Source organism: Carassius carassius, chromosome 45 (assembly GCF_963082965.1).
Source record: "Carassius carassius chromosome 45, fCarCar2.1, whole genome shotgun sequence".
In the NCBI taxonomy this organism is placed as follows: Eukaryota; Metazoa; Chordata; class Actinopteri; order Cypriniformes; family Cyprinidae; genus Carassius; species Carassius carassius.
Genome location: NC_081799.1, coordinates 5,807,079 through 5,834,655, shown reverse-complemented (window position 1 = coordinate 5,834,655; position 27,577 = coordinate 5,807,079). Strand labels below are relative to the sequence as shown.

The 27,577-nt window shown below is 39.0% G+C and overlaps 1 protein-coding gene and 2 long non-coding RNA genes across 3 annotated transcripts; 1 reads left to right on the top strand and 2 right to left on the bottom strand.

The window, feature by feature from the left end:
• Positions 1-585: 585 nt before the first annotated feature.
• Positions 586-7,879, top strand: spp1 (secreted phosphoprotein 1). Its single transcript, XM_059539640.1, has 8 exons — positions 586-672; positions 3,340-3,409; positions 3,506-3,562; positions 3,664-3,720; positions 4,410-4,460; positions 4,616-4,660; positions 5,854-6,147; positions 7,212-7,879. Exons 2-8 carry the CDS (start codon positions 3,356-3,358, stop codon positions 7,575-7,577), a joined length of 924 nt encoding a protein of 307 aa, XP_059395623.1. The 5' UTR covers positions 586-672; positions 3,340-3,355; the 3' UTR covers positions 7,578-7,879.
• A 6,939-nt stretch (positions 7,880-14,818) lies between these two features.
• Positions 14,819-15,859, bottom strand: LOC132127661 (uncharacterized). Its single transcript, XR_009427569.1, has 3 exons — positions 15,734-15,859; positions 15,402-15,462; positions 14,819-15,293 (listed from the first exon to the last, which is right to left on the bottom strand). It is a non-coding gene; the product is annotated as an uncharacterized LOC132127661 (long non-coding RNA).
• A 9,001-nt stretch (positions 15,860-24,860) lies between these two features.
• On the bottom strand, positions 24,861-25,649 carry LOC132127662 (uncharacterized). The gene is made up of 2 exons (XR_009427570.1): positions 25,443-25,649; positions 24,861-25,346 (listed from the first exon to the last, which is right to left on the bottom strand). It is a non-coding gene; the product is annotated as an uncharacterized LOC132127662 (long non-coding RNA).
• Between the last annotated feature and the right edge of the window lie 1,928 nt (positions 25,650-27,577).

The following is a 27,577-nucleotide window of genomic DNA, read 5'->3' as shown; positions in this document are numbered from 1 at the left end:
CATCCCAGACATACAATTTGAGGTTACCAATCATGTTTGTAGCACAAATGGAATTTGAATCCCTAACCTTAAGTTTGCACAAAATTTAAAAGTAATTATGCCCAGCAAACACTACTATAGACTATATTTTAATATTTGTAACATAAACTGGACTTTCTGTGATTTTGTGACACACTGTTCAAGTTTGAACTGATTATACACTTTACACTTCATTCTACTTTGCAACCAAAGGCATGAATTGAAGCCATTAAACAATTATTTGCCTTGTTTTACAATATAATAACAATTAAAGAGGACATTGAGTCTTTCCATTGTAAATACATAATATTTTATTGATAATAAGCATGACAACATTATATCTAGGATCCTAATACAGGATGTTTTATTTTTTTCTGCTTGTCATGCCTGTTGGTGAATGTTTGCTTTCCCTGGCCATATAAACCACAGGAAGAGTGGGAGCAAAAAGGTGGGACAGCAGCGGTAAACCTCATGACATCACAAGCTCCACTGCCATTGGCTGTTTCCAGAGGGAACAGGGTTTAAAAAGCCAACCAGCAGCCATCTCTCACTAGCCTCAAAACATAACAAGATCTGAACTGATAAACGGACCTCAGTCTATCCTCCAACTTAAGTCTTCAAAGAACTTCAGATATCTCAAAGAGAGAGAGGTAAGTCACAACTCTCATTAATCAGTATGTATTTTGATCTTGATGTTAAAAAACAATTGGTTTTAAGTATGCAGATGTTGGAAGAAGCTTTAAGTAATTCATGCAGTGTATTTACTTGATTGGAGTTTTTTTTTATTTTTTTTTTAGGAGTAGTAGTGATTTGAGATCATGTAGCTACAGGCAATTTTAACCTTTAATCATGACAAATAATTCATACATCAAATGCAGTTCTTGTAGAATAAGCATCAAAGTTCTGAAAATGCAGTCAATGTAAGTACAAGACTGATGTTATGAAGGCTTTTAATGATTCTGACCACAGTTTATTATAGGCAGAGAAGATTAACATGAACTTGACAGACGGAAGAGGAAGTTGCGGCTATGGCACATAAAGGCCTCACTAATTTGTCAACTGACTCATTTATTCCAGCGACACAACCACTAAATTAAAGTTGCATACAAAAGAATAATAATACTGGCTGACTGACAGATGCCACCATTACTTCTGCCTGCAGCCCCAACAGAACACTTCCACACTTAGTGTTTTGCGCTGCACTTCATATTTTCTTTGACGCCACAAATTTTAGGCTTTGGCTTGCAAACAGTGAAGATTCTAATGAGAAACTAAGTCTGGAGCCAGAGGCGTGCTATTTCTTGGGATTGTGGCTGCTATATAGTCTACATATAACCTCTGGAATTATACACCAGAGGAGTTCATTATAGCTATAGCTAAACACGCACTACCTCAACTTATACTTTATGCAATTGCAGCTGAAAACAAACGAGATGTTTCATGGTGAGGACTGGCAGGAAGTCTTTTGGCATTTGCCAACATGTTTCAGAGCGCCCTCAAAAGGCATGCTTCCTTCCGAGTCTGTAAATGCGTTAATTCCAAAAATACAGACTAGAGGCATTTTATAGTTAGAACATTAAAGTAGAAGAGCACAGGCAATCCTCTCTGTAAAACTTTTCTTGTAACTGGTGTAGGCTGCATCAGCCTTACATTTATAAGGTCAAAACTAGGGCTGTGAATCTTTGGCAAGGCAGCGATTCGATTCGATTACGATTCATAGGTTTTCGATTCGATTCAAGAACGATTTTTGCAAATTTAGAACGATTCAATTTGATTCGATTCACAATTAAATTTGATTCGATTCGATTATAACGATTCGATTCTGCATTCTTTAAGTGCATTCATGGGATTATTTAAATGCTTCTACTAAATTCTTTAAATGCTTAGTCAGGGGGCAAATTACAGCAGCCTTTATGGTTAGAGAACCATAGGTTAAAAAAAAAACAAAAAAAAAACTTTTGTCCATTGTTAAATGATAGTTTAATGATGCGACATGAATGTACATAAATGTATGTAAGCCAAGTTTTTAAAAAAGAGCTTAAAGAGTATTATGTATAAGCTAACATTTTGTCACACCAGGGGCGTAGCCATAATTTCAGAAGTGACAGAAATGTCAAATACAATCATTTTATGTATGTAGCCTATATAATAATAATAATAATAATAATTATTATTATTATTATTATTATTTTCAAGGAATTATCTTCTTTTTTAATTACTTTTAATTAGCTGTAATAAATCAAATACACTGCTGGACAATAATCAATCATTTGTAATCGATATTTTTTTCCTAATGGCAATTTTATGATTGTTTTATATACTAGGCTACATTTAATTAGCAATTATTTAATTTTTTCTGCACAGAATAAGGTAGAAAATATACTTTATAGTTTCTGTACTGTAATAAATGTCAATTAGCACTGCATCATTCATAAATTGTTTGTGGGTTTCATCAGTTCATTCTGCTTTTATTCAGTTTAGCTGCAGATACAGCCTGGCACGTCTATGAGAGCGAGATCGCTTCTCTTTCAGTGTGAAAACGTCTTCATCTCTATTTAACTTTTCCTCTCCATCAGCGAATGATCCTGAGGGAAAACGTGCCAGATGTCTGTTTGCTAATGAAACAAACGTTACTTTCATGCATATTATCAGATAAATCTCGCGCTCTTATTTCAAGGTCGTTGTTAATGCTGTGGTTAATTTTAAAAGTTTCCTTCGTATATTCGGTTCATCCGCATTGTTTAAACACATTTATAATTCAATGGAACTGTGCGTATGATTTAGACACTTACATTTCTGCTCCGTCCATGCAATAAATACAGCTTTCGACGGCTCCGGTAACTCCGTCGGTAAGATGCAGAGAGCCATTGACAAACTATAGAAAAGTAAAACTACTGGCCACGAGTCCTATAGATCACACGTCAGCTACGTCAGCTGCGTCAGAGACGAACGGAGCGCGAGCGCAATCCTGTGACAGTCTGTTCAGGCGGTAAACAGTGGAGCGCGTGAAGGACAGATAAGAGGCACGATTCACGAACACTCTTCAAGGTCTCCATTAATTCGTGCGTGTAGTAATTTAATGTGTATACATTTTGAAAGCATTGAATCGCTATAGAAATCGGGATTCATTCGATTCTTAGCATTTTGAATCGATTACTGTCCAAGATCGGCGATTCACGATTCAAAAATCATGTTTCAAGATCGATGCATATGAATCGACAGGGTTTGTAATCGATGCATCGAGAAAACGAGTGAATCGTTACACCCCTAGTCAAAACTGATGCTCTCTATTACTGTGTTGTTTTTCTTCTTTTTTCTTAGAATACTTTACACAAAAATGAAGACTGTCATCGTTTTAATGCTCCTCATCGCCACAGTTTTCTGTCTACCTGTAAGTTCACTGTCATTTTAATGGGCTTTAAAGTTGTACACTCCCATTTTTTTTACTTCTTGTACACTCCCATATACATTTTCATTTATTTCTCAGGTGAAGCGCTCGGCTAGCAGTTCAGAGAGCTCAGAAGAACTTGTGGTTGCTCAACGGGCAAGTATCTTGTTTGATATGGACAGAATGGACACTGCTTTGAAATTAATACTGCGCAGAAAACAATATTGTGATTTTAACTAAACATCTGTCTTATACAGCCACCTCCTATTCTACGAAAAGCTGCTGCTGTTATGTTCAAGGCAGAAACTACACAGGTAAAACATGTCCACTAGCCTGTATTTCATCTATAACTGAACAGTTCACCACATACATGAAAGTTCTGTCAGTATTTAATCACCCTTTCTTTTGTTTGTGGAGAAAAAAATACGTTTTTTTTTTAAAGAAAATAAGGACCGGGGCTGTTAAGCTGCAAAATGCTACAAAACGCTAGAAAAAAGTCAGTGTATTTGAAGTGCCCCAATAGATTTGTATGAGGAACAAACATAAGTGTTATTATTTAATAAAAATCATTACATATGCCCAAATTCACTTTGCTGTGAATGAGATTTTATGATAGCAGCTGCAAATTGTCTAAATCATTTGTTCATGAATCTGGCTATTTTTATTATTATTATTTTTTAACTGTTCTCAAGTTGAACCACCTTTGAAAATAATTTTATGGTGCTTTTCAATTTCATTGCATGGAAACAAGTACATATTTAAATTGTTTTCCTTTTAGTATTACACTGAAAAAAGGAAGTTGCACAGGTTTCGGTAAATGCAAGGGTGAATAAATGATAGGTGAACTCTAGTAAACTGGATGAACTTTTCCTTTAATCTCAAAATACTGATATAAACTTGCACCTATGAACTAGTTAAATTCAAGGACGTGGTAAATGGCATGTATATGAGAAATACAGTGAGTATTGTTATATTTATGCCAAGACATTTGATTGTGTTTCAGACCACGCCAGCAGAATCCAATGAAAGCACAGACAGTGCAGATGACAGTGAGGTAAATGAAAACTCATCCTCTAACCACATCACACGTCACTGCACTCCCACTATAGTCAATAAAATACAACAAGCTCTAAAAATACCCTTCTGCTGGTCTAGACGCACTGTAAGTGATCATTCTGCGAATCTCAATACTGTTTCTTTCATTTTCAGGATGCAGATGAGGAATCTGAAACAGATGTAAATGAAAAGGAGAACGTGAGTCACTCTGATCATACTAAAATACTTATGTTTTCTGTCATGTAGTACCATTGCACACAACTGCCAAACAATGGACTAAACCAGTAGTTATTAACTGGTTGTGGTTCAAAACCCAGAATTGATCATGGGTACCAAGTGCTGGATTCCAGCAGTAGAGCATGTTTTCTAGCAACACCAAAAGGTATGGGTTTGAGTTCCACAGAAAGCAAGAACTCATAAAAAATATGACTTAAATTTGCTTTGGATCTAAGCATCTGCCATATGCATTCATGTAAAATACAAAAGCAAACAAAGTAACAAAACTGTTTATCATACAGCAGTAAACAAAAATGTATTACAAATAAAAGTAAAAGTGAAAGTACCTTGGCCGTTATAAGGAATACACAGGAAGTTTCTCCTAATATGTATTTCTTTTAAGATCCTAATTATTGCATGGTTACATTTTATGATATGCATTTGCCATTTTCCATGCTGTGCATAGCCCTGTTTTGGATCTTAACTCATCTGTTGACACTGTATTCAAAGGTGCTGTATGTGTTTTTGACTCTCCTAAAGCATAAAAATACCATAATATGTTTGCAGGTATTTAATAAACATGCTAAGCTAACATACCTGTTTATCTGAAAAACAATGCTACAGTCAGTTATTCTCCTTTGAAAATGTGCGTTCCAGGCCGGAATGTCAGTCTCTGTTTTGGTTTGTGAAACCCGCCCACTGCCAGTTTACCCAATTGTAGTTCGGCACCCCTGGTTGCCAGTTGGAGGAAAAAAAGCACATTTAATTTCATTCATCACCATATGTGCCCATTCCTGTTGGTGTCATCAATCTGGCAACCTGCGTGTGTCAAGTCTGAGGAGGAGGGGCCGATGATCTCCAATGTTTTTAAATTGGACTTCTAGACCTAGTTCAAACACTCAGTGTCAAGCCTACATACAGAACCTTTTACACAAGAAGTTTCCATTACCAAACAATTAGCCTGTCAAAACTGAGTGCAAAACTGCTGTAGGATGAGAAACAGTCACAGTGAATGACAACATAGGCTATTTGATGTTTAACAAACCATTACAAGAAAAAGGAGTTTGGACCAGTGAAATTTCATTGTGCTACCCAGCTTGACGCCGCAGCAACTGTGACCACCATGCCAATTAAATTGACAGATATTGTTTGAATCTTGAATATTATCCATTTAGGACACTGACTCCAGTGAGAGTGAATCTGGAGAATCTGCGACCACCGTTGTCCCATCCACAGTGGAACCTTCGCTGGTCCCCATCATCAACACAGGCCGGGGAGACAGCATGGGTTATCCTAGCGACTACAAAAAAACCATCATCTACGTGGACACAAACGACTTGGAAAAAATACCTTCCCCATACAAGTCCTACAGCAGTGACAAGTTGGGTTTGACATTCGTGAGCAAGAAGTCCTCTGCCTATGATGACCAGAGCATCAATGATGTGGAGAAAGAGATTAAACTGTACAAGGTACATACATAGGTTACTTTTAAGTCGGTAAAGTTTGACGATTAATAGAAAAGAACAGGAAAACATACATGTACAAATGTTAAAAACACTTACAGTACAAGAATACTGTGGCAGAACATGTTATCAAATGGTACTTATTTAATGGGGCTGAATGGTCGGTTGTGATCAAGAAACTTTGTTTCAGTGCCGTGCAAGAAGTTCAGCTTTTTATGTTAACAAGCTTCATTTCAGGGAAAAATCAAAAGCAACCACCTGAACAGTCCTCTCTCTCTCTCTCTCTCTCTCTCCTCTGTCTTATAGCGTAAGGAATGTGTGAATCAATTATTATATCGATTAATCTTAAATGGTTCTCTGCCATACTGTATGTAGAATTAGCATTGGGAAGTCCGATTTGTTCTAGGAATGTTGGAAACCTCAATGTTTCCTCAATGTTTTAGGGAATAGATTAATCCTAAACTTGGCTCTTTGCTATATAATATTGGAAAATCTGATTCATTCCAGTGAATCTAGTCACTTAAGATTCCACGGAAGATTCACTTAACATGTTCACAAAAATTATTCTCCAGTTTGACTCCCTGTTCTTAAATATCTACTATGTTTTGACTCTGTGATGCAAATTAGTTTTTGTTATCGTTGTACGTGTTTAAACTTACATATAAAAATTTACTGCCATTCTAGTTAGCTATTTGTTGTTGATAACTTATAGATCAGATAACATTTTTAAGCAGTAGCTTGACTGTAGTTTTACAACTTTTAATTATAATTAGTGTGTTGATTAGGATGTTACACTTTCAAAATAGCTTCCCCAACAATGAGTACAGCTTCAGCAAACCTCAAATTAACAAAAAACAGCAGGATCAGATAATAATATAATATGACTGTGTTTCGTCTGCGTGCTCTGAAGCTCATAATTTATTGTTTTTATTGCAACTAAAAAAACAACTCGATGGATGGAAACAGTGCTTTATTCACAAAGGTTTTATGCGATATTCCAATTTTGCACATAAGTTTAACTTTGGATGGAAACATAGCTAGCGTATCTGAGATGTTCTTTTGTTTCTCAGGCTCTGCAGGTGCATGATACTCCTCTGGAGGAGGACGACACCAGCACCCCAGAGATGGAGAACATGGAGCCAAATGACCGCCAGGCTGCTCTGGGAACCCAAGAGATCGTTCCCACTGGAAACCAGGACACTACAGCAGAATCAGACAGCGAGGGGGCAAGTGCTGGCGACACACCCAGCAACAGCGCGAGCGGCAGTGCCAGCCAGGAGCAAAATGAAGAGGAGTCAGACAGCAGCCCGAGCAGCGAGGAGACCACAGCCACACCTGGAGCTGCAGATGGTGAGGAGAGCACAGAGAGCCAGGAGAGCGATTCGAGTGAGGAGACCACCCAGACCACCGACGCTACTGTTATCATAGCAAAGTAAACACATCCGAGCTCAAACCCTCAACGGGTTGTCGACAGAAACGAATGCAAATGTATTAATTGCATGGTGCTTGGTGACTCACTCCACCTGACATTAGTGTGAGTTAGACGAACAGCAGAGCACAAAGATACGGTTCATACAAGTCCTTGAACTGCTGCCGAACCTGTTAAGATACAGTTTCATCTCAACAATCTCTTCCTGTTCATTGCACAATTATTAACGAACTTAATGTAAATGTAATTTTGTACTGATTTATGTATGTAATTGACTGATCATTTATGAATAAATTTTGACCTATATCAGTTTTGCAGTGTTTCCTCATGCAGTAAACCATTCACATTATCAGTTTGTCTCCTGGAAAAGTGCAGTTTCTTACAACAGCTTGAGCTTAACATCCCCCCCCCCCCCCCCCAAAAAAAAACAAGAAAAAAAAAAAACATTCTTACCCTGGCTAAACTGATTTGCTGGGCTAAATTCACTTTATATGTTGAGAGGGGTTTTGGCTTTCAGATGATCCCATTGGGAGGTCAGATTAAACCAGCTCAGACCAGCAAACATGTTTTTTTTTTCACCAACCCAGCCATATTATCAAGATCTTTTCAAGATCCAACACAACATATAAAGGCCTCCATATTGGCTAAGATGGTATTTCTGCAGTAACTATGACAGACTAACAGAAACAGGGAGTGCTGATATATTGAAATAATTACATATGATTAATTTTGTGATTTCAGATTCCAGCTTTCAATTCTGTATGTTCTTGTCTAAAACAACAGTTATTGGGGGGGAAGTGTGTGTGTGTGTGTGTGTGTGTGTGTAATATAATCATCAACACTTTAGCGTCTACACTTGTAAGAAATGTTATGATCTAGAACACTCTAAACCACATATAAACTGTAAACACTTTTGTCAAATTTACTTTGATATAATATATTAATTATTATACTTGACTAACTGGGGCCCAGGTCAGGAAGCGGACAGACTGGCTAAACCGACCGTCTGCTAGCTGCCTCACGTCACAGAGGTCAGTTAATTCTCAGCACATAGAGACTCTTTCACCTAGATTTCACACTATAGAGACTGTGTCTGTTCCCCGAACTAGAAAATACAAAAAACATGCAAACCAAGTTAAGATTAACAATTTAATTGAGGTTCAACAAATAAAAAACAGATGCAACATGGATAAACAAATGATAAAGCTTGGCTTATTGAATATCAGATCCCTTTCTACGAAAACACTTTTTGTAAATAATATGATCACTGATCATAATATAGATGTGCTCTGTTTGACAGAAACCTGGCTAAAACCTGATGATTACATTATTTTAAACGAGTCCACCCCCCAAGATTACTGTTATAAACATCAGCTGCGTCTTAAAGGCAAAGGGGGAGGTGTTGCTTTAATTTATAACAGCGTTTTCAGGCTTCAAGTATAACTTGTTTGAAGTATTGGTGCTTCATATAACATTATCCAGAGAATCAAATGTTAATGATAAATCCCCTGTTATGTTTGTACTGGCTACTGTATACAGGCCACCAGGGCACCATACAGACTTTATTAAAGAGTTTGGTGATTTTATTGTTGAAATTGCTGTTTTGTTAAAATTATGCAGCCAAGTGATGATTTCTCAGATCATTATTTAGTTTTGTGCAAACTTCATATAGCCAAAATTGTAAATTCTACTTCTTGTTACAACTTTGGAAGAACCATCACTTCTACCACAAAAGACTGCTTTTATTATCTTCCTGATGTATCCAAATTCCTTAGCATTTCCAAAACCTCAGAACAACTTGATGATGTAACAGAAACTATGGACTCTCTCTTTACTAGCACTTTAAATACAGTTGCTCCTTTACGCTTAAGGAAGGTTAAGGAAAACCGTTTGACACCATTGTATAATGAGCATAATCGCACCCTAAAGAGAGCAGCCCGAGAAATGGAGCGCAGCTGGAGGAAAACAAAACTAGAGGTATTTCGTATTGCTTGGCGGGAAAGTAACCTATCCTACAGAAAAAGCATTAAAAACTGCTAGATCCGATTACTTTTCTTCTCTTTTAGAAGAAAACAAACATAACCCCAGGTATTTATTCAATACAGTGGCTAAATTAACAAAAAAAAAAAGCCTCAACAAGTGTTGACATTTCCCAACACCACAGCAGTAATGACTTTATGAACTACTTTACTTCTAAAATCGATACTATTAGAGATAAAATTGCAACCATTCAGCCGTCAGCTACAGTATTGCATCAGACAGTGCACAGTTCCACTCATTCTCTACTATAGGAGAGGAAGAATTGTATAAACTTGTTAAATCATCTAAAGCAACAACATGTATGTTAGACCCTATACCATCTAAGCTCCTAAAAGAAGTGCTTCCAGAAGTCAAAGATCCTCTTCTGACTATTATTAATTCCTCATTGTCATTAGGATATGTCCCCAAAACCTTCAAACTGGCTGTTATTAAGCCTCTCATCAAAAAACCAAAACTTGACCCCAAAGAACTAGTTAATTATAGACCAATCTCGAATCTCCCTTTTCTGATACAAGAAAAGGTGGTATCTTCACAATTATATTCCTTCTTAGAGAAAAATGGTATATGTGAGGATTTCCAGCTAGGATTTAGACCATATCATAGTACTGAGACTGCTCTCCTTAGAGTTACAAATGATCTGCTCTTGCTCTTATCATCTGATTGTGGGTGTATCTCTCTATTAGTTTTATTGGATCTTAGTGCTGTGTTTAACACAATTGACCACAACATTCTTTTGCATAGACTTGAACACTTTGTTGGTATTAATGGAAGTGCATTAGCATGGTTTAAATCGTACTTATATGACCGCCATCAGTTTGTAGCAGTGAATGAAGATGTATCATATCAATCACAAGTGCAGTATGGAGTACCTCAAGGTTCAGTACTAGGGCTGCTACTCTTCACGCTTTATATGTTACCCTTGGGAGATATCATCAGGAAACATGGTGTTAGCTTTCACTGTTATGCTGATGATACTCAGCTCTATATTTCTCCGCGGCCCGGTGAAACACACCAATTTGAAAAACTAATGGAATGCATAGTCGATATAAAAAACTGGATGACGAGTAATTTCTTACTGCTAAATTCTGAAAAAACAGAGGTGTTAATTATAGGACCTAAAAACTCTGCTTGTAATAACCTAGAACACTGTCTAAGACTTGATGGTTGCTCTGTCAATTCTTCGTCATCAGTTAGGAACCTAGGTGTGCTATTTGATCGCAATCTTTCCTTAGAAAGCCTTAGAAACCTGGCTGCATAGTCGATATAAAAAACTGGATGACGAGTAATTTCTTACTGCTAAATTCTGAAAAAACAGAGGTGTTAATTATAGGACCTAAAAACTCTGCTTGTAATAACCTAGAACACTGTCTAAGACTTGATGGTTGCTCTGTCAATTCTTCGTCATCAGTTAGGAACGTAGGTGTGCTATTTGATCGCAATCTTTCCTTAGAAAGCCACGTTTCTAGCATTTGTAAAACTGCATTTTTCCATCTCAAAAATATATCTAAATTACGGCCTATGCTCTCAATGTCAAATGCAGAAATGTTAATCCATGCATTTATGACCTCAAGGTTAGATTATTGTAATGCTTTATTGGGTGGTTGTTCTGCACGCTTAGTAAACAAACTACAGCTAGTCCAAAATGCATCAGCAAGAGTTTTTACTAGAACCAGGAAGTATGACCATATTAGCCCGGTCCTGTCAACACTGCACTGGCTCCCTATCAAACATCGTATAGATTTTAAAATATTGCTTATTACTTATAAAGCCCTGAATGGTTTAGCACCTCAGTATTTGAATGAGCTCCTTTTACATTATAATCCTCTACGTCCGCTACGTTCTCAAAACTCAGGCAATTTGATAATACCTAGAATATCAAAATCAACTGCGGGCGGCAGATCCTTTTCCTATTTGGCGCCTTAACTCTGGAATAACCTACCTAACATTGTTCGGGAGGCAGACACACTCTTGCAGCTTAAATCTAGATTAAAGACCCATCTCTTTAACCTGGCTTACACATAACATACTAATATGCTTTTAATATCTAAATCCGTTAAAGGATTTTTAGGCTGCATTAATTAGGTAAACCGAAACCGGGATCACTTCCCATAACACCCTATGTACCTGCTACATCATTAGAAGAATGGCATCTACGCTAATATTTGTCTGTTTCTCTCTTATTCCGTGGTCACCGTAGCCACCAGATCCAGTCTGTATCCAGATCAGAGGGTCACTGCAGTCACCTGGATCCAGTACGTATCCAGACCAGATGCTGGATCAGCACCTAGAAAGGACCTCTACATCCCTGAAACACAGCGGAGACCAGGACAACTAGAGCCCCAGATACAGATCCCCTGTAAAGACCTTGTCTCAGAGGACCAACAGGACAAGACCACAGGAAACAGATGATTCTTCTGCACAATCTGACTTTGCTGCAGCCTGGAATTGAACTACTGGTTTCGTCTGGTCAGAGGAGAACTGGCCCCCAACTGAGCCTGGTTTCAATGATGAACTGCCTTTAACTATCATTTTGCATTATTGACACACTGTTTTCCTAATGAATGTTGTTCAGTTGCTTTGACGCAATGTATTTTGTTTAAAGCGCTATCTAAATAAAGGTGACTTGACTATTGAAATAATAAAATGTGAAAAAAGCACACAGAAATACCTTTCAAATAGTTAGAGCAATACGAGTGTCTAAATTACAAGACTTACCTTTAGATATATCAAAACCCTTTTGATTTCTGAAAGTGAACATTCTTTTGCCAGTGTCTGGATGTGCAGGCTCCAGACAAATATTTGTCAAACTTTGAAGTTTGGAGGAGTCTAGTGCTCTGTAATTAGCCTGCTGTGGGTGTGTAGATAGTCTGGGCCATTTATTATGAATATAAATACTATACTAAATAAAATGTTTAATTCTTTACCACAAATGACATTGGTGTTGACAAAGTAACAGCATGGTGCACATTAGTTCTGCTTCACTAATGTGATGCTCTTCTCGGCGTACAGTTTGTTTAATTAAGTCTGGTAATCATAGAGCTATCAAACCAAACCAAACTACTGTGTTCCTCCACCGTCTGGTAATGTTTAGCAGACACTTTTCATATATAATTAAACTAAAAACAAAAACAGACCTTTCGATTTGAGTATGAGGCCAAGATGTAAAATAAAGCAGTCTACTTGCTACTAAAAACCAAGCAAACAAGCAAAAAAGGTAAGATACAAAGTCCAATACTGGCAAAACTATTTATGCTTCCTTTAAAAGCCATTTCAAACTTTTTCAATTTCATAGATTTCACATTTTAATTATGAGTATTAATAATTAATAAGTATAGTTATATCTTCAGCTCATACTGTTCATGCAGATCATGCTAAACTAATCTACTGTGATGTAAATTGTTGAGACAAAACTCTTCATAAGATGGTCCTACTTTTTTGATCTCTCCCTCTCTGTCTCTCTCTCTCTCTCTCTCTCTCTCTCTCTCACAAACACACACACACACACACACACAGACACACACACACACACATACACACAAACACACACAGACACACACACACATGCACAAACATAAATAAATAAATAAACAGACAAGTAAATAAATAAAGTTATTTGGGTTATTAAATTAGAAAATTGGTATATAGTAGGTTACATGTGATGGGAGCAGTATTTATTGATCTAAGAAAGGCATTTGATACAGTTAACCACACTATTCTCTTATCTAAACTAAGTGCATTTAATTTTAGTAAACATTCAATTGAGTGGTTTACCTCATATTTAAATCTAAGAGATCAGTGTGTTAAAATTGAGGATACAAAATCATTGTCTATGAGAAATAAAATGGGGCTACCACAAGGCTCAATCTTAAGCCCCTTGATTTTTAGTTTGTTTATAAATGATCTACCATGTTATTGCCCAGATGTTGAATGTCAGCTTTATGCTGATGGCACAGTAATTTATACATCGGCTAAGTCATCTGCCAAGGTTGCTGCAGTTTTAGATAAACAAATGGAAAGGATATCTATATGGCTCCAGGAAAATCATCTTACGCTGAATGTTAAGAAAACTGTCTTTATGTGCTTTTCTAATAGAAAGCAAAAAGAAAAAGTAATAATTCGAGTAAATAATAAAGAAATAGAGGAGGTAGATGAGCTTAATTTTTTAGGTACTGTTTTAGATTCACAACTTAAATTTGATAAACATATAAAAAAGCTATCAAAAATGGTAAGGAGTAACCTAAACGGTTTTAGAATTATTAGAAAATATATCTCAAATGAGGGAGCTCATCTTTTTATGCATGCAATGATCTTGTCCCGCATCTCATACTGTATAACAGTTTGGACTCAAACAAGTGACTCCTTAATCAAAAAAATTGAAATGTTGTATAATCGTGCTCTAAAAAGAATGGATAAAAAGCCAAATCGATGGCATCATTACAACGTCTTTAACAAATGTAATATGTTAAGTTTCACACATTTTAAAAAGCTGTCATATATAAAATTGATTTTTAAATGTTTGCATAATAAAGCACCATCTGTTCTATGTAAATTGATAAAGAGACAGGATGATACAAGTAGAATTACTAGCAGTTCGTCAGGTGGGAATTGTAGGATACATTTTTGTAGAACTACACAAGGGCAAAGAGCCTTTTCTATTGAGGGCTCCAAACTCTGGAACCTGTTGCCAATTGAGTTTAAGGCAATACTTGAAATAAAGTCCTTAACATTGAAGGTAAAGCGGTGGTTTAAAATAAACCAGAATTGCAAACATATTTAAATGTAAGAATTTTTGTATGTATAAGTGTAATGTAAGGTATAATTCAGGGAGGTATTTGAATGTATGTAAGGGAAATATTGTGGTAGTTTTATTCTGAGTAGTAGTTTTATTCTTTGTTTCTATTTAACATAGTTTTGACTGGGATAATGTTTCTTTTGTACTGTCCCTATACAAATAAACTTATATAAAAAAAATGTCATTTAAACTAATGCTATAATTAATAATAATAATAATAATAATAATAATAATAAAAATTAATTTGGTTACTGAAAAAGTTCCAAAATATACTGAACTCTCATATTACCAAGTACTACCAAGACTTTTAGACCAAGTACTACCAATAATGAACCCCACTAGAAAACATGGGCTTATTTCTTCTTGCATAATATTGAAAGATTTGAAACCATAAAATTGTTATAACAATTGCACTTGAAATATTTTTATTCTGAATGAACACTTAAAACCATAATGGGGACATGCAATTTAAAAGTAATTTTAAAAGTTACATCATTCAGTATCAAGACCTTCATTATCAGAACATAAACATTACTTTATACTGTAAAATACAGAACACCATTCAACTTTTGTTTGTTTTGCATGAAAAGATGATTAAATAGTATTACTGCAAGGTATTATATTGACATTATCATTATCACCCCTTCTTACAGTTGTCAAATCCACAGTAACACAGTGTGTGATGTCTTGTGTTGTGGTAGCTGATGTTGTGCTTGACACAACTCTGATAACTTCTTCCGAAGATTCAGATTCACTTGATTTAGACTCATTTGATTCAGAACTCTCATCGGACTGTGAATCCTTCCTGTCTTCTCTGCTTGAATCATTTTCCTCTGAACTGAATCTAGATCGCACAGAGTCTGATGAATCAAATCTTCTGCGCAAATCAAACTGAGGATTTAAACATTTGATAATTTCATTAATAATAATAGGCTGTATGTTATTAACAGTAACACTTTATTTAAAACAAACAAATAAACCATATTGCTTGATACTTACCGCTTTTGAAAAGACTGATGCAACAAACAGCATCAGTAGCATTGCATGTAATGTCTTCATCCTGAAAAAATAAATATATTATATATATTATATAGTGTTTGCCACAGATTAAAAATGGTTGTAATAAGTTCTGCTTGCTTGTATTCATTGTTTATTCAGTTTTTACCAGTAAAGATACATTTAAAAGCCATAAACATAACATAACATAACATAACATGATTATAACATAACTATAACATAACATAACATAACATGATTATAACATAACTATAACATAACATAACATAACATAACATAACATAACATAACATAACATATAACAAAGAGATTACCTTGTGTAGATGTTCGTGTCCAGTTGCTGGAATGTCACAGTCTGTATTTATTCTGGCATCTGTGGTACCGTTTCTTAAATACTGGATAGATGTGAGTAAACCAGGGCTTGGTCCAGTAAATTCCCATGATAATGACATGACAAGTAATCATTAGTGCAACTTCCAAGTCTCTATCAAACCTTTCACAATGCCTTGCAAAATGCCTACTAGTGTGTAGTAATCCAAACAAGCTTGTAAATCACACAACACAACTGCCTCACTGCATTGTTTAGAAAAACCACACACTGCTATTTGTTTAGTTTGGTAACAGTGAAAGGCTCAGAACTTAAACGTAATCTGTATAAACATATGTCCAGCATTTACTATACAGAACTGTCAGATCCACAAATGTGAAAGTATGGCCTGTGACTGTATTTTTATATTTTGGACACGCTCCAGTGCTCTAATAACAGCTTGAGAGAACTCAGTGGACCACTGGTTTTATACTTTAAAGTATGACGCATGCTAACAACTGAAATGCAATTTAAAATCTGATGTAAATAAGCCAATTAATGGTTAACATGTCGGTCAATGACACATAAGAGTGTCCCTGATCAAGAAAAGGAAAAAAATCTCTGTTCAGATATCCTGTTTTTGATGTCGCGTAACAGCTCATATGCCCAGAGCAAACAAGTTTAGCTGCTCAGACAGATATTTCACCAACCCCAAAGACGTCAGTGATGACTGAGGATGTGAAACAGTCAGAATTGTAATTTTCCAAATGGATGATCTGATAATCTGACATCATCCTATATACCAGCCTCTACATGAATGGTAGAAGTTATGAATGCATAAAAATTAACTATAAGCTCAATTTAAATTAAGTTCTATAGAAACAAAATTCATGCTCACATATTGTAAGCATAAAAATATGCATATTTTTTGGGCACTCATTTTATATTTTACATGCAACATCATTTGGCAAATAAAATGGTGAATTTTCTAAATGCACATAGTACAGTACATATGCTATGTACTACAGAAGCTAACTATGGCAGATTAAATGCGCATTCAGTAGTTGTTGAGCTAGTGTTAGCATCTCTGTTCTTTACTTTAACAACAATATATTAATGGTTAGACGCTGCATTGTCATCTATGAGTTATATGTAAATTACTCTGATACCAGTGAGTTTTAGAGAGCAGTAATTATTTCTCTTATCTGAACAACATCAAAGAAGCAACTCGAGTGTTACTACTAGCCGGAGACCCGTTAACTCAGCGGCAGTACAGCAACCATGGCGACGGGACATGGCGTCTCCGTTCCCTCCTTCAGGGAACGAGGGTTACCATACGTAACCGAGACGTTCCCTTTCAGTCGATCACTCTCGCTCTCGGCCACGTCGGTGATCGACGCAAAATGGGATCTACCAAAGCGGCATGGGTGCTGCCTCTTCCAGTGCCCTGTGCGAGCCGCCTGGCCCCTATAAGGGGTAGGCTGGAGCTCAGAACAAGTAATTCCACTCACCATTGTCAAAGCACTACCTCACTGGGTGAGACTGGATAACACTGGACAGACAAAGAGCTGGTATGAGGTCCTGAAGCTTTGTGTCCGGTCTACGTAGCACCTTAATGCTCGGACGGGACAGAGCAAAGCCAGGGCTGGGTCTGCCTCCTCCAGGGGCAGCGCTTGCAGGTTCACCACTTGGTCTTTGAAGGGTGTAGTGGGAACCTTGGGCACGTAGCTAGGCCGGGGCCTCAGAATTACCTGGGAGTCAGCCGGCCCAAACTCTAGGCACAAATCGTCGACTGGTGCCGCTGTACTGGCCCACTCAGACCTGGTTCCCCGAACTAGTGCTCCTCGCGACGTCTGTGCAGAGAGTTCCTTCGGTCAGGGAGTAGAACATCTGGCAGTGAGAGGTCTCTGGAGAAGCAAACAGGTCTACCTGAGTGGCTCCAAATCGTCTCCAAATCAGCTGGACCGTCAGGGGATGGAGTCGCCATTCTCCCGGGAGCATTGCTCGAGACAGCACATGGTCCAGCACATGCTTGCCTCGTAAGAGACCTTTGAGATGGTTCAAGGCAAGGTGCACTGCTAACAACTCTAGGCAATTGATGTGCCACTGCAGCTGCGGGCCCGTCCAAACCCCTGATACTGCATGCCCGTCGTACGTGGCCCCCGAGCCGGTGGTGGAGGCATCTGTGCAAACCACAGCATGCCTGGAGATCTGCTCTAGGGGCACCCCTGGCCGGAGAAACGCAAGATCTGACCACAGGGTGAGGGTTTGGCGACAGGCCGGTGTCTTGGACCCGGTGAGGGCCGCGCTTCCACGCCCACCTTGGGACTCGGCCATAAAGCCAGTGCTGGAGCGGTCTCATATGTAACAGGCCGAGCGGTGTAAAAAGTGCCGCTTGCTCTTTCGTTTACCGCCAGCTTGCCCATGCCTGGCTCCACAGCGCTGCTTTGCTGGAGGCTGCTGCGGATGCGGCGCAGGAGCGGGGGCAGATGCAGGGGGCCGCCCTCGACGAGCAGGCTGGGGCACTGCGGCCGGCGGATGGGAGGAGGCAGCAGGTGCCCGCCGGGGCAGGTTGTGTCGTATTGCCTCAGTCTGCTTCTGGGCAGCCGAGAACTGCTGGGCAAAGCTCTCGACCATGTCGAGAGGCCGGTCTGGGACACAGGGGCATTGAGGAACCAGACCTTGTCGGTGTCCCTCATGTCTGCCAGACACAGCCAGAGAATGGCGCTCTTTTAGAGGAAATTTGCTCTTAGGAAATGCTCTTTTAGTGCAGAGGTGCACAGGGGAGATGGCCGCTTGCAACATGACAGGGGGTAGTGCAGCCTGAAGTGTGCAACCCACTCGACACTGGAACGACCGCCGCTGAAACGCCGTCTTGCCAACACAGGAAGCTTCCCAGAGCGTGCTTGTTATGGTCCGTGATCTTTTGTGCTGTTTTTTTTTTCTTTTCTCCATTTTCACTCTCATGCTCTTAGGTACCACCTTCCTTGGATTCTATTGGATATCTTTGCTGTCAATCATCATTAACATCGTTTCCTTTGTCAATCATGCTCTCATCCAAGAGGTTTAAAAGGAGAAAGAGCGGGAAGGACGTTTTCTGCTAAGACTATTGTGTGCGTTTGTCGTTTTACTGCTTTCTGATCTGATGTTTTGTCAGCTTGTTGATGGTTTGGAAGACAAGGAAGGAGTGGAAGAGTTTAGTGAGTAACGTGACCTACATATCTGCACGTAGTGATCTTGGATGTATTAGAAACACTAGTTTAGTTGTGTGCGCTTGTTTTTGTATGTTTTGGCTTTAGTGCAGTTAGTTTAGTTTATGACGCTTTTGCGTAGAAGACTTTTCTTTTCTTTTCTTTCTTTATTAGTTTAGGGGTTTGGGAAGTTAGTTAGTTAGTGGGGCTTATATTTCATTTTATGATTTAAGTGCCACTTTAACTTCCCTTCTCTCCTTTGTCTTGTCTGTTTAACTTGTTGTTCCTTGAGGGCAATAAATATTTCTTGTAGTGCAGTTGTGTCATGTATTTCATTGCCACCTTTTTCCCTGCCTCATTTCTTTAATATGCAACTTAATGTTACCTCCTTTAACCCCTAGTAAAAACAATTTCATCAGAGGATTTTATATCTTATCTCTTTTTTCCCTGTTTAGGAAAGAGAAGTGGTCAAGTATGCCTTTATATAATTTTGCATGTTAAAAGATGTTGGAGTGGTGGCAAAGGGAAGTGTTGATTTGAGTAGTTGTGAAATGTGGTAAAAGGCAGTGAGTAATGTTTTTTTGAAGGTATTTCCATTTGTAATGCACTTGAAATATGTTTAGTTTAGAAGAGTTTGTTAAGGGTCCTTCGTTGGAACACCTTAACTTATGTCGGAAACAGGATTTGTTTGCGATAGCTGATCATTTTAGTTTGACAGTCAATAGACAGAATCGTAAGGCTGATATAAAGAGTCGAATAATAGATAAATTAGTCGAGCTAAATGTCCTTCTGACGTCAGGAGTTGTGACGGATGAAAATGCCGGTGTACTCAGCCCTAGCGATGTGGCAGTGGCTTCTTTTAGCTTGGGAGATGAAGACGTATGTAGTGGCGGAATTAACGTTGAAGTGGAGGTGGAGGCTGAAGCAGATACGAAGGCTGGTTTGCCACCCTTTGATCCGTTATCTCCTGTTTCTTTGGGTTCCAGAGAGGACGCAGGTGAGGCTGCGCCAGCTTGAACTTGACGCTAAGGTTGCTAGAGAGCCTGTTGCACGGCCAGTTTCAGCTCCTTTATCTGCTGTTTCTCCGGTGGCTGAGTCATCCCACTGCAAATTTGACGTGAGTAAGCACATTGCTCTTGTTCCTCAATTCAGAGAATCAGAAATAGACTCCTATTTTAATGCCTTTGAGCGGATTGCTAAGTCACTCCATTGGCCTAGTGAAGTTTGGTCATTGTTGCTTCAAAGTAAATTGGTAGGCAAGGCTTTGGAAGTTTATTCTACGTTATCTGTTGAAGATAGTCTGAAGAATGATTCTGTAAAGTCTGCCATACTTCGTGCATATCAGTTAGTACCTGAAGCGTATAGGCAGAAATTCAGAACTTATAAGAAAACTTCTAGCCAGACATTTGTAGAATTTGCTCGAGATAAAGGTACACTCTTTGATAAGTGGTGTGCGGCAAACAAAGTAAATGATTTTAATTTGTCGCGTGAGCTAGTTTTACAAGAAGAGCTTAAAAATTGTTTGCCTGAGAAAGTGGTAGTTTACCTGAATGAACAAAAGGTAACTTCGATGTCATCTGCTGCTGTGCTAGCTGATGAGTTTATCTTAACTCACAAAAATGTTTTTGTACCTACACGTTCTGAAAATTTGCAACCGATTGTTGATGTTCCCGGAGTCCAGTTTGTGTGCTCGAAAGCTAATTCACTGCGAGCTACAAAGGAAATTAAGATGCTTAGGGATACTGGTTCGATGCAATCTTTTGTCGTGGAGAATAAGTTGCAGTTTTCTGATGTAACTTCATGTAGATCCAGTGTAATTGTACAAGGCATTGAGATGGGATGTGTAAAAGTGCCTTTGCATAATGTGCATTTGCAAAGTGATCTGTGTACTGGGTTTGTTCGAGTGGCAGTTTGTACTTCGTTTCCTGTGAAAGGAGTGGATTTCATATTGGGAAATGACTTGGCTGGAGGGAAAGTTATGCCCTTGTTGGAGGTTTTAGGATAAACCAGAAGTCAGTGTGACAAATGAGGTGGGTGAAACATACCCTCATGTTTTTCCCATGTGCTCGGTTACCCGTGCACAGTTGCGAAGTTTAAAAGAAGTGGAGTTGAATGACTAATTTTTTCCTGCTGTAGTTAATGGAGAAAAATAACTTATTTCTGACTTTCCTAAACAAAAGAAAATGGAACAATCTCAAGAACTACTGACTGATTCAGATTCGTTGATTTTAAAAGTTTCACGAGAGAAATTAATTTCTGCCCAAAAAGAGGATGAAAGTCTCACCATCGCTTTTAACTCCGTTGTCTCTTTTGATCTGACTAAGAGTAAGCAGAATGCTTATTTTGTTGAAAATGGTTTGTTGCTTCGAAAATGGTGTGCATCACCAAAGCAAGATTTCGATTGGGAGGTTTCTTATCAGATTGTGGTTCCTGTTTTATATCGACCACATGTGCTATGTTTGGCGCATGATCATCCACTGTCAGGACATCTTGGTGTTCGGAAAACTTATAGTCGGATCTTAAAGCATTTTTTTGGCCCGGACTGAAAAAGGACGTAGTTTGCTATCGTCGTTCTTGTCACACATGTCAAGTTGTTGGAAAACCAAACCAGATTGTTCAACCTGTTCCATTGAAACCAATCCCTGTGCTAGGAGATCCGTTTGAAAATGTACTAGTAGACTGTGTTGGCCCTTTCCCAAAAAAAGTGGTAATCAATTTTTACTAACTGTGATGTGTTTATCTACTAGGTTTTCAGAGGCGATTTTTTAAAGAAAAATTACGGCACCGAGCATTGTGAAAGCACTTGTGAGACTTTTCTCGACATTTCGGTTGCCTAAAATTGTACAAAGTGACCAGGGTACAAATTGTATGTCCAATGTATTTAATCAGGTAATGAAGACCCTAGTAATTACCCATCGCACGTCTAGTGCTTATCATCCGGACAGTCAAGGCGCGCTGGAAAGATTTCACCAGACACTGAAATCTATGTTGCAAAAGTACTGTCTAGAGACAGGTAATGATTGGGATGAGGGAATACAGAAACCAAATATTATACACCAGTGTGCATGCACGGGGAAGAGACCGGTCTCCCGTGGAGAGGCGCGTTGGGCTTTTGGTGATGAGGCTCCATTTCCTTCAGGTGTGCCCCATCACACGCCGCCAGCCCTGACTCGTCCAGCGCCCCTCCTCTCACACACCCACTCCAGTCGGGAGCCTGGTGAAGGGCGGCGATTTAGGACGGGGTGCCGGTGAAAATCAGGGAGGAGGCAGCTGACTCGTCACACTTATTCAAAATACTTCTACTTAATGTTACACTTTCAGATATGCATAATAAATCTATTGTATCTCTTGCTCTAGCTACTGTATGTAGACCATCAGGGCTGTATATAGAATTCCTAAAATCAATTACAGATTTCCCCTCAGACCTTTTGGTTGACATTGATAAAATGCTAATTGTCAGAGATTTTAACATTCTTGCTGATAATACAAATGATGCATAAGGACTTGTGTTTACTGACCTAATAAACTCTTTTGGAGTCAAGTCAGTTCCCCGTTGATCCTTTAGAGTCAGGTCAGTTCCCCGTTGATCCTTCAGAGTCAGGTCAGTTCCACGTTGATCCTTCAGAGTCAGGTCAGTTCCCCGTTGATCCTTCAGAGTCAGGTCAGTTCCCCATTGAACCTTCAGAGTCCGGTCAGTTCCCCGTTGATCCTTCAGAGTCCGGTCAGGACCCGTTGATCCCTCAGAGTCTGATCAGGTCCCCGTTGATCCTTCAGAGTCCTGTCAGGTCCCCGTTGATCCTTCAGAGTCCGGTCATGTCTCCGTTGACTTTCCAGAGTCCGGTCAGGTCCCCGTGGACTTTCCAGTGTCCGGTCAAGTCACCATTAACATCCATTAGTCAAGTAACACCACAGTTAAACTCCATGAGTCAAGTCAAGTTAAGTCACCAATGATCTCCATGAACAAAGTCAAGTCACCAATGATCTTTGTGAATCAAGCCAAGTCACATTAATCTCCGTTAGTCAAGTCAAGCCACAGTTGATCTTCATGAGTCAAGTCAAGCCACAGTTGATCTTCATGAACAAAGTCAAGTTACCAATGATCTTTGTGAATCAAGCCAAGTCACCATTAATCTCCATAAGTCAAGTAAAGCCAGAGGTAAACTTCATGAGTCAAATCAAGTCACCGTTGGTCTTCATGAGCAAAGTCAAATCCCCACCGACCTTCCAGAGCTTTGTCATGTCTCAGCAGCTCTCAAAGAAATTCAACCCATCTCAGCAGGTCTTCCAGAGCTTCATCGTACCACCACAGATCATCCAGAGCCTCATCCTGTCTCAGCTGAACTTCCAGACCCTCGTCACATCCTATCTGTTGTACCCAGCAATGTTCTCTCAGCCTGTTGTGTTGTTGTCAAGGAGACTGTTATTTCTGTGGAACCTCCAGAGGTACCAGCAAATGCTGCAGAACCTTCTGAGGTGTCAGTAGTAGCCATCAATGAACTCTTGTTCTGCTCTGTCATGGCTAAGGAGGCCGTCTATTAACATCATTGCCTGCCCTGTCTTGGCCACAGAAGCCATCCATGAACTCTCGTCGTGTCCTGTCATGGCTATGGAGGCCATCCACCAACTCACTGTCTGTCCTGTCATGGCCACAGAGGCCATCCATGAACTCACCACCTGCCCTGTCATGGCCACGGAGGCCATCTACCATCTCATCACGGCCACGGAGGCCGCCATTAACCTGTTTATGTTCTCTGTTTCAGTCCTACCTGACCAGACCTGCTCTCCTGTGCAATCGACACCACTGTGGTGGTCCTCTGCTCCGCCCTGGTGGGCTTCTGTCTCGTCTGCTTGGCTGTGGTGGTCCTGTGCTCCGCCCTGGTGGGTTCCAGCTCCACCTGCTCCGCCCTGGTGGGATTCTGTCCCATCTGCTCCACCCTGGTGGGCTCCCACGCCACCAGCTCCACCCTGGTGGGCTCCCACGCCACCTGCTCCGCCCTGGTGGAATCCCACGCCACCTGCTCCGCCCTGGTGGGCCCCTGTTCCCGAGTTAGGCCCTCGGCGGGCCCCTGTTCCCGAGTTAGGCCCTCGGCGGGCCCCTGTTCCCGAGTTAGGCCCACGGTGGGCCCCTGTTCCCCGAGTTAAGCCCACGGTGGGCTCCTGTTCCCCATGTTAGGCACAGGAAAGGCTCCTGTTTCCCATGTAAGGCCCAGGAAGGGGCTCCTGTTCCCCAGTTAAGCCCGGGAAGGGTTCTAGTTCCGCCTGCTCCACCCTGGCTTCCTCATTTGCTCATCTGATCTCCAGCCACCAGGTTTAGCGAAGTCTGCAGCGGGAGAGAGAATCAGGAGACGAGCGGTAAGTGAGTGGTTTGGGCAGAAATTATCATCACCTGTTTCTTGTTCCAGTAATTGGCGTGGAGAGAGTATAAAACGCCAGGGGAGACGGAAGCAAGTGAGAGAGAGACGGACTGCTGACGCGAAGCCGGAAACGGAAACCGGAAGGAGTAAATCGAAAGTGCTGTGACAACGTGTCAGAATAGAAGTCACCATTTGGTGTTTGCAAAGTTTAAGTTATTTTCTGTTTAATAAATACGTCAGCAGTCCTGCCGACCCCTTTGTCCTCTTCCTTGCCCACATGAACTTACTACAAATAATAATAATATTAACAAATGTAAATTATTTTACTGAATTAGAAAAATAGCATATAGTGGGTTCCATGCCATTTACACAAATGTTATAATAATAATAACTATTATAATTCATTTGGTTGCTGAAAAATTTGCAAAAAATGTATTGAACTCTCATTTCAGTATGCTGGTAAATAGTATTTTATTGCTTCAGACAAAGTACAACCAATAATAAATCCCATCGGAAAACAGTGTGTTAAAGGGTGTTAAATCATACAACTGTTGTGACAATTGTATTTGAAAGATTTTAAAAATTCCAAATAAGCAATTAAAACCATAATAGTGACATGAAGTTTAAAAGTAAATCATTTTAAAAGTTACATCATTCAGTATCAAGACCTTCATTATCAGTACATAAACTTGACTTTATATTGTAATGAACTGTACATCTTTAAACATTCAACTGATGATTATGGAGAAGTACTGCAAGATATTATAACAACACTATCATCACCCCTTCTTTCAGTAACACATTGTGTGATGGCTTGTGTTGTGGTAGCTGGTGTTGTTGTTGTTGTTGTCTTGCCAGCGGTCGATGGACTTGCTGTGCTAGCTGGAGGGAATGTGCTTGACACAACGCTGATAACTTCCTCCGAAGATTCAGAATCACTTGATTTACACCCGTTTGATTCAGAATTCCCATCAGACTGTGAATCCTTCCTGTCTTCTCTGCTTGAATCATTTTCCCCTGAACTGAATCTAGATCGCACAGAGTCCGATGAATCAAATCTTCTGCGCAAACCAAACTGAGGATTTAAACAGTTATAATTACAATTATTAATACATAATTTCATTGATAATAGTACTGCATGTTGTATGTGATTAACAGAAAAAAAACGTACTGGTTTTGAAAAGACTGATGCAACAAACAGCATCAGTAGCATTGCACGTAATGTCTTCATCCTGAAAAATAAAAGCATCAAAAGAACCTAATGTGAAATGATTATTCTCTGGTTAAGTGAAATTATGTTTACCATAGATTAAAACTGTATTTAGAAGCTTGCTTTTATTAATTGATTATTAAGTTACCACTAATAAAGATACAGATACAAAGATAGAAGTCATAAACATAACATAATATAACTCAGAGATGAATGTTTACCTTGAAGAGATGTTCTTGTCAAGTTATTACAATGTCACAGTCTGTATTTACTCAGGCATCTGTGGTACTGTGTCTTAAATACTGGATGGATGTGAGTAAACCGGCTTTGTCCAGTAAATTCCCATGATGACGATGTGACAAGTAAACATTTATGCAACTTCCTGACTCTACCAAACCTTGCACAATGCCTAGCAAAATCCCTACTACAATCAGTGCATAGTAATCCAAACAAGAGTTTAAATCACGCAATGCCACTGGCTCACTGAATTATCTAGACAAACCACACACTGCTATTTGTTTAGTTTGGTAACAGTGAAAGGCTCAGAACTTATTTACTTATTTACTTATTAGAATTTACTTATACTTATTTACAGGATTTACTATATTGTACTTGACAGATCTGTGACTGTATTTATTTATTTAAATTTTTTTTGGACACGCTCCAGTGCTCTAAAAACAGCTTGAGGGATCTTGATGGACCACTGGTTTTTAAGCTGTTTAGGGTTAGGGGAAGAGGACAGAAAATACTGTTTGTGCAATGTAAAAACTATTACGTTTATGGAATGTCCCGAGAAAATCTGGAAACCCAACCCGAGTATGTGTGTTTTCAAAGTAAAAAAATAAATAAAAATAATACAGATACTATGAATTGCATTATCCATTGCATTTTTTAGAAGTTGTACCTCAACATTATACAACCTGAATCTTGTCTTGTCATAAAATGGATAAACACTTATAAGATTCACAAGGGCCTATGAAATCATTTACCAAAGTTAAAGACACGCTCATAGATTTTAGACATATACTTTTTTCCGCTTTGATTTTGTCTTACAACAAAATCAGCCTAAACCACTGGCCTACATGACCATCGGTGTGTATCACATACTTTAATGGAAACAAATGTGAACAGAATTTCATTGTTCTTTATTGTTGATTGCAAATATGATGATGAATTCGCACATTTTTCTGTGAGATTTCCTGTTTTTGATGTCGCGTAACAGCTCATATGCCCAGAGCAAACAAGATTAGCTGCTCAGACAGATATTTCACCAACCCCAAAGACGTCAGTGATGACTGAGGATGTGAAACAGTCAGAATTGTAATTTTCCAAATGAATGATATAATCTAACATCATCCTATATACTGGCCTCTACATGAATGGCAGAAGTTATTAATGCATAACAATGAACTATAAGCTCCGTTTATAATGTAAAGTTTTATAGTTACAAAATTCATGCATATTTAAGAATAAAAAAGGCCACTCATAATAATACATTTTACATGCAACATACAGGCAAATAAAACAGTGAATTTTCTAAATACACATAGTAGTACATATATGCTATGTGTTACAGATGCTAACTATGGCAGATTAAATGCGCATTCAGTAGTTGTTGAGCTAATGCTAGCTTCTCTGTTCTTTACATTAATAGCACAATGACTACAGCTCTAGGACCATTGACTGTACTGTCAGCTCAATTCGTCTAACCAAATAAGGTTTGACTTTGTATGTTATCTCTCCCCACTTGCCATGAGAGATTTAGACCAAAAGGTATGACAAATCTGTGGCAGTTTTTGTCTGCTTGCCAGGTTTGGCATGAACTTTGAATAGTTACTAGCCCTAGGAATAAACTCAGCTGGCTTACGTTCTTTGGAAATGGTGCATCCACAATAGCGTTTACCATTGATGGTGCTTTGTGTAGACCAGCGCTATCAATTACATGTCCAAGATATTCAGTGGTGGGTTGGAAGAATTCACATTTGTCTTTCTTTACCCGAAAGCCAAACTCTTTTAGCCACTGCATTGTTGCATTAAGATTCCTGAGATGATCCTCATCATCCTTTTCTGTGATTAACAGGTCATTGAAATAACAC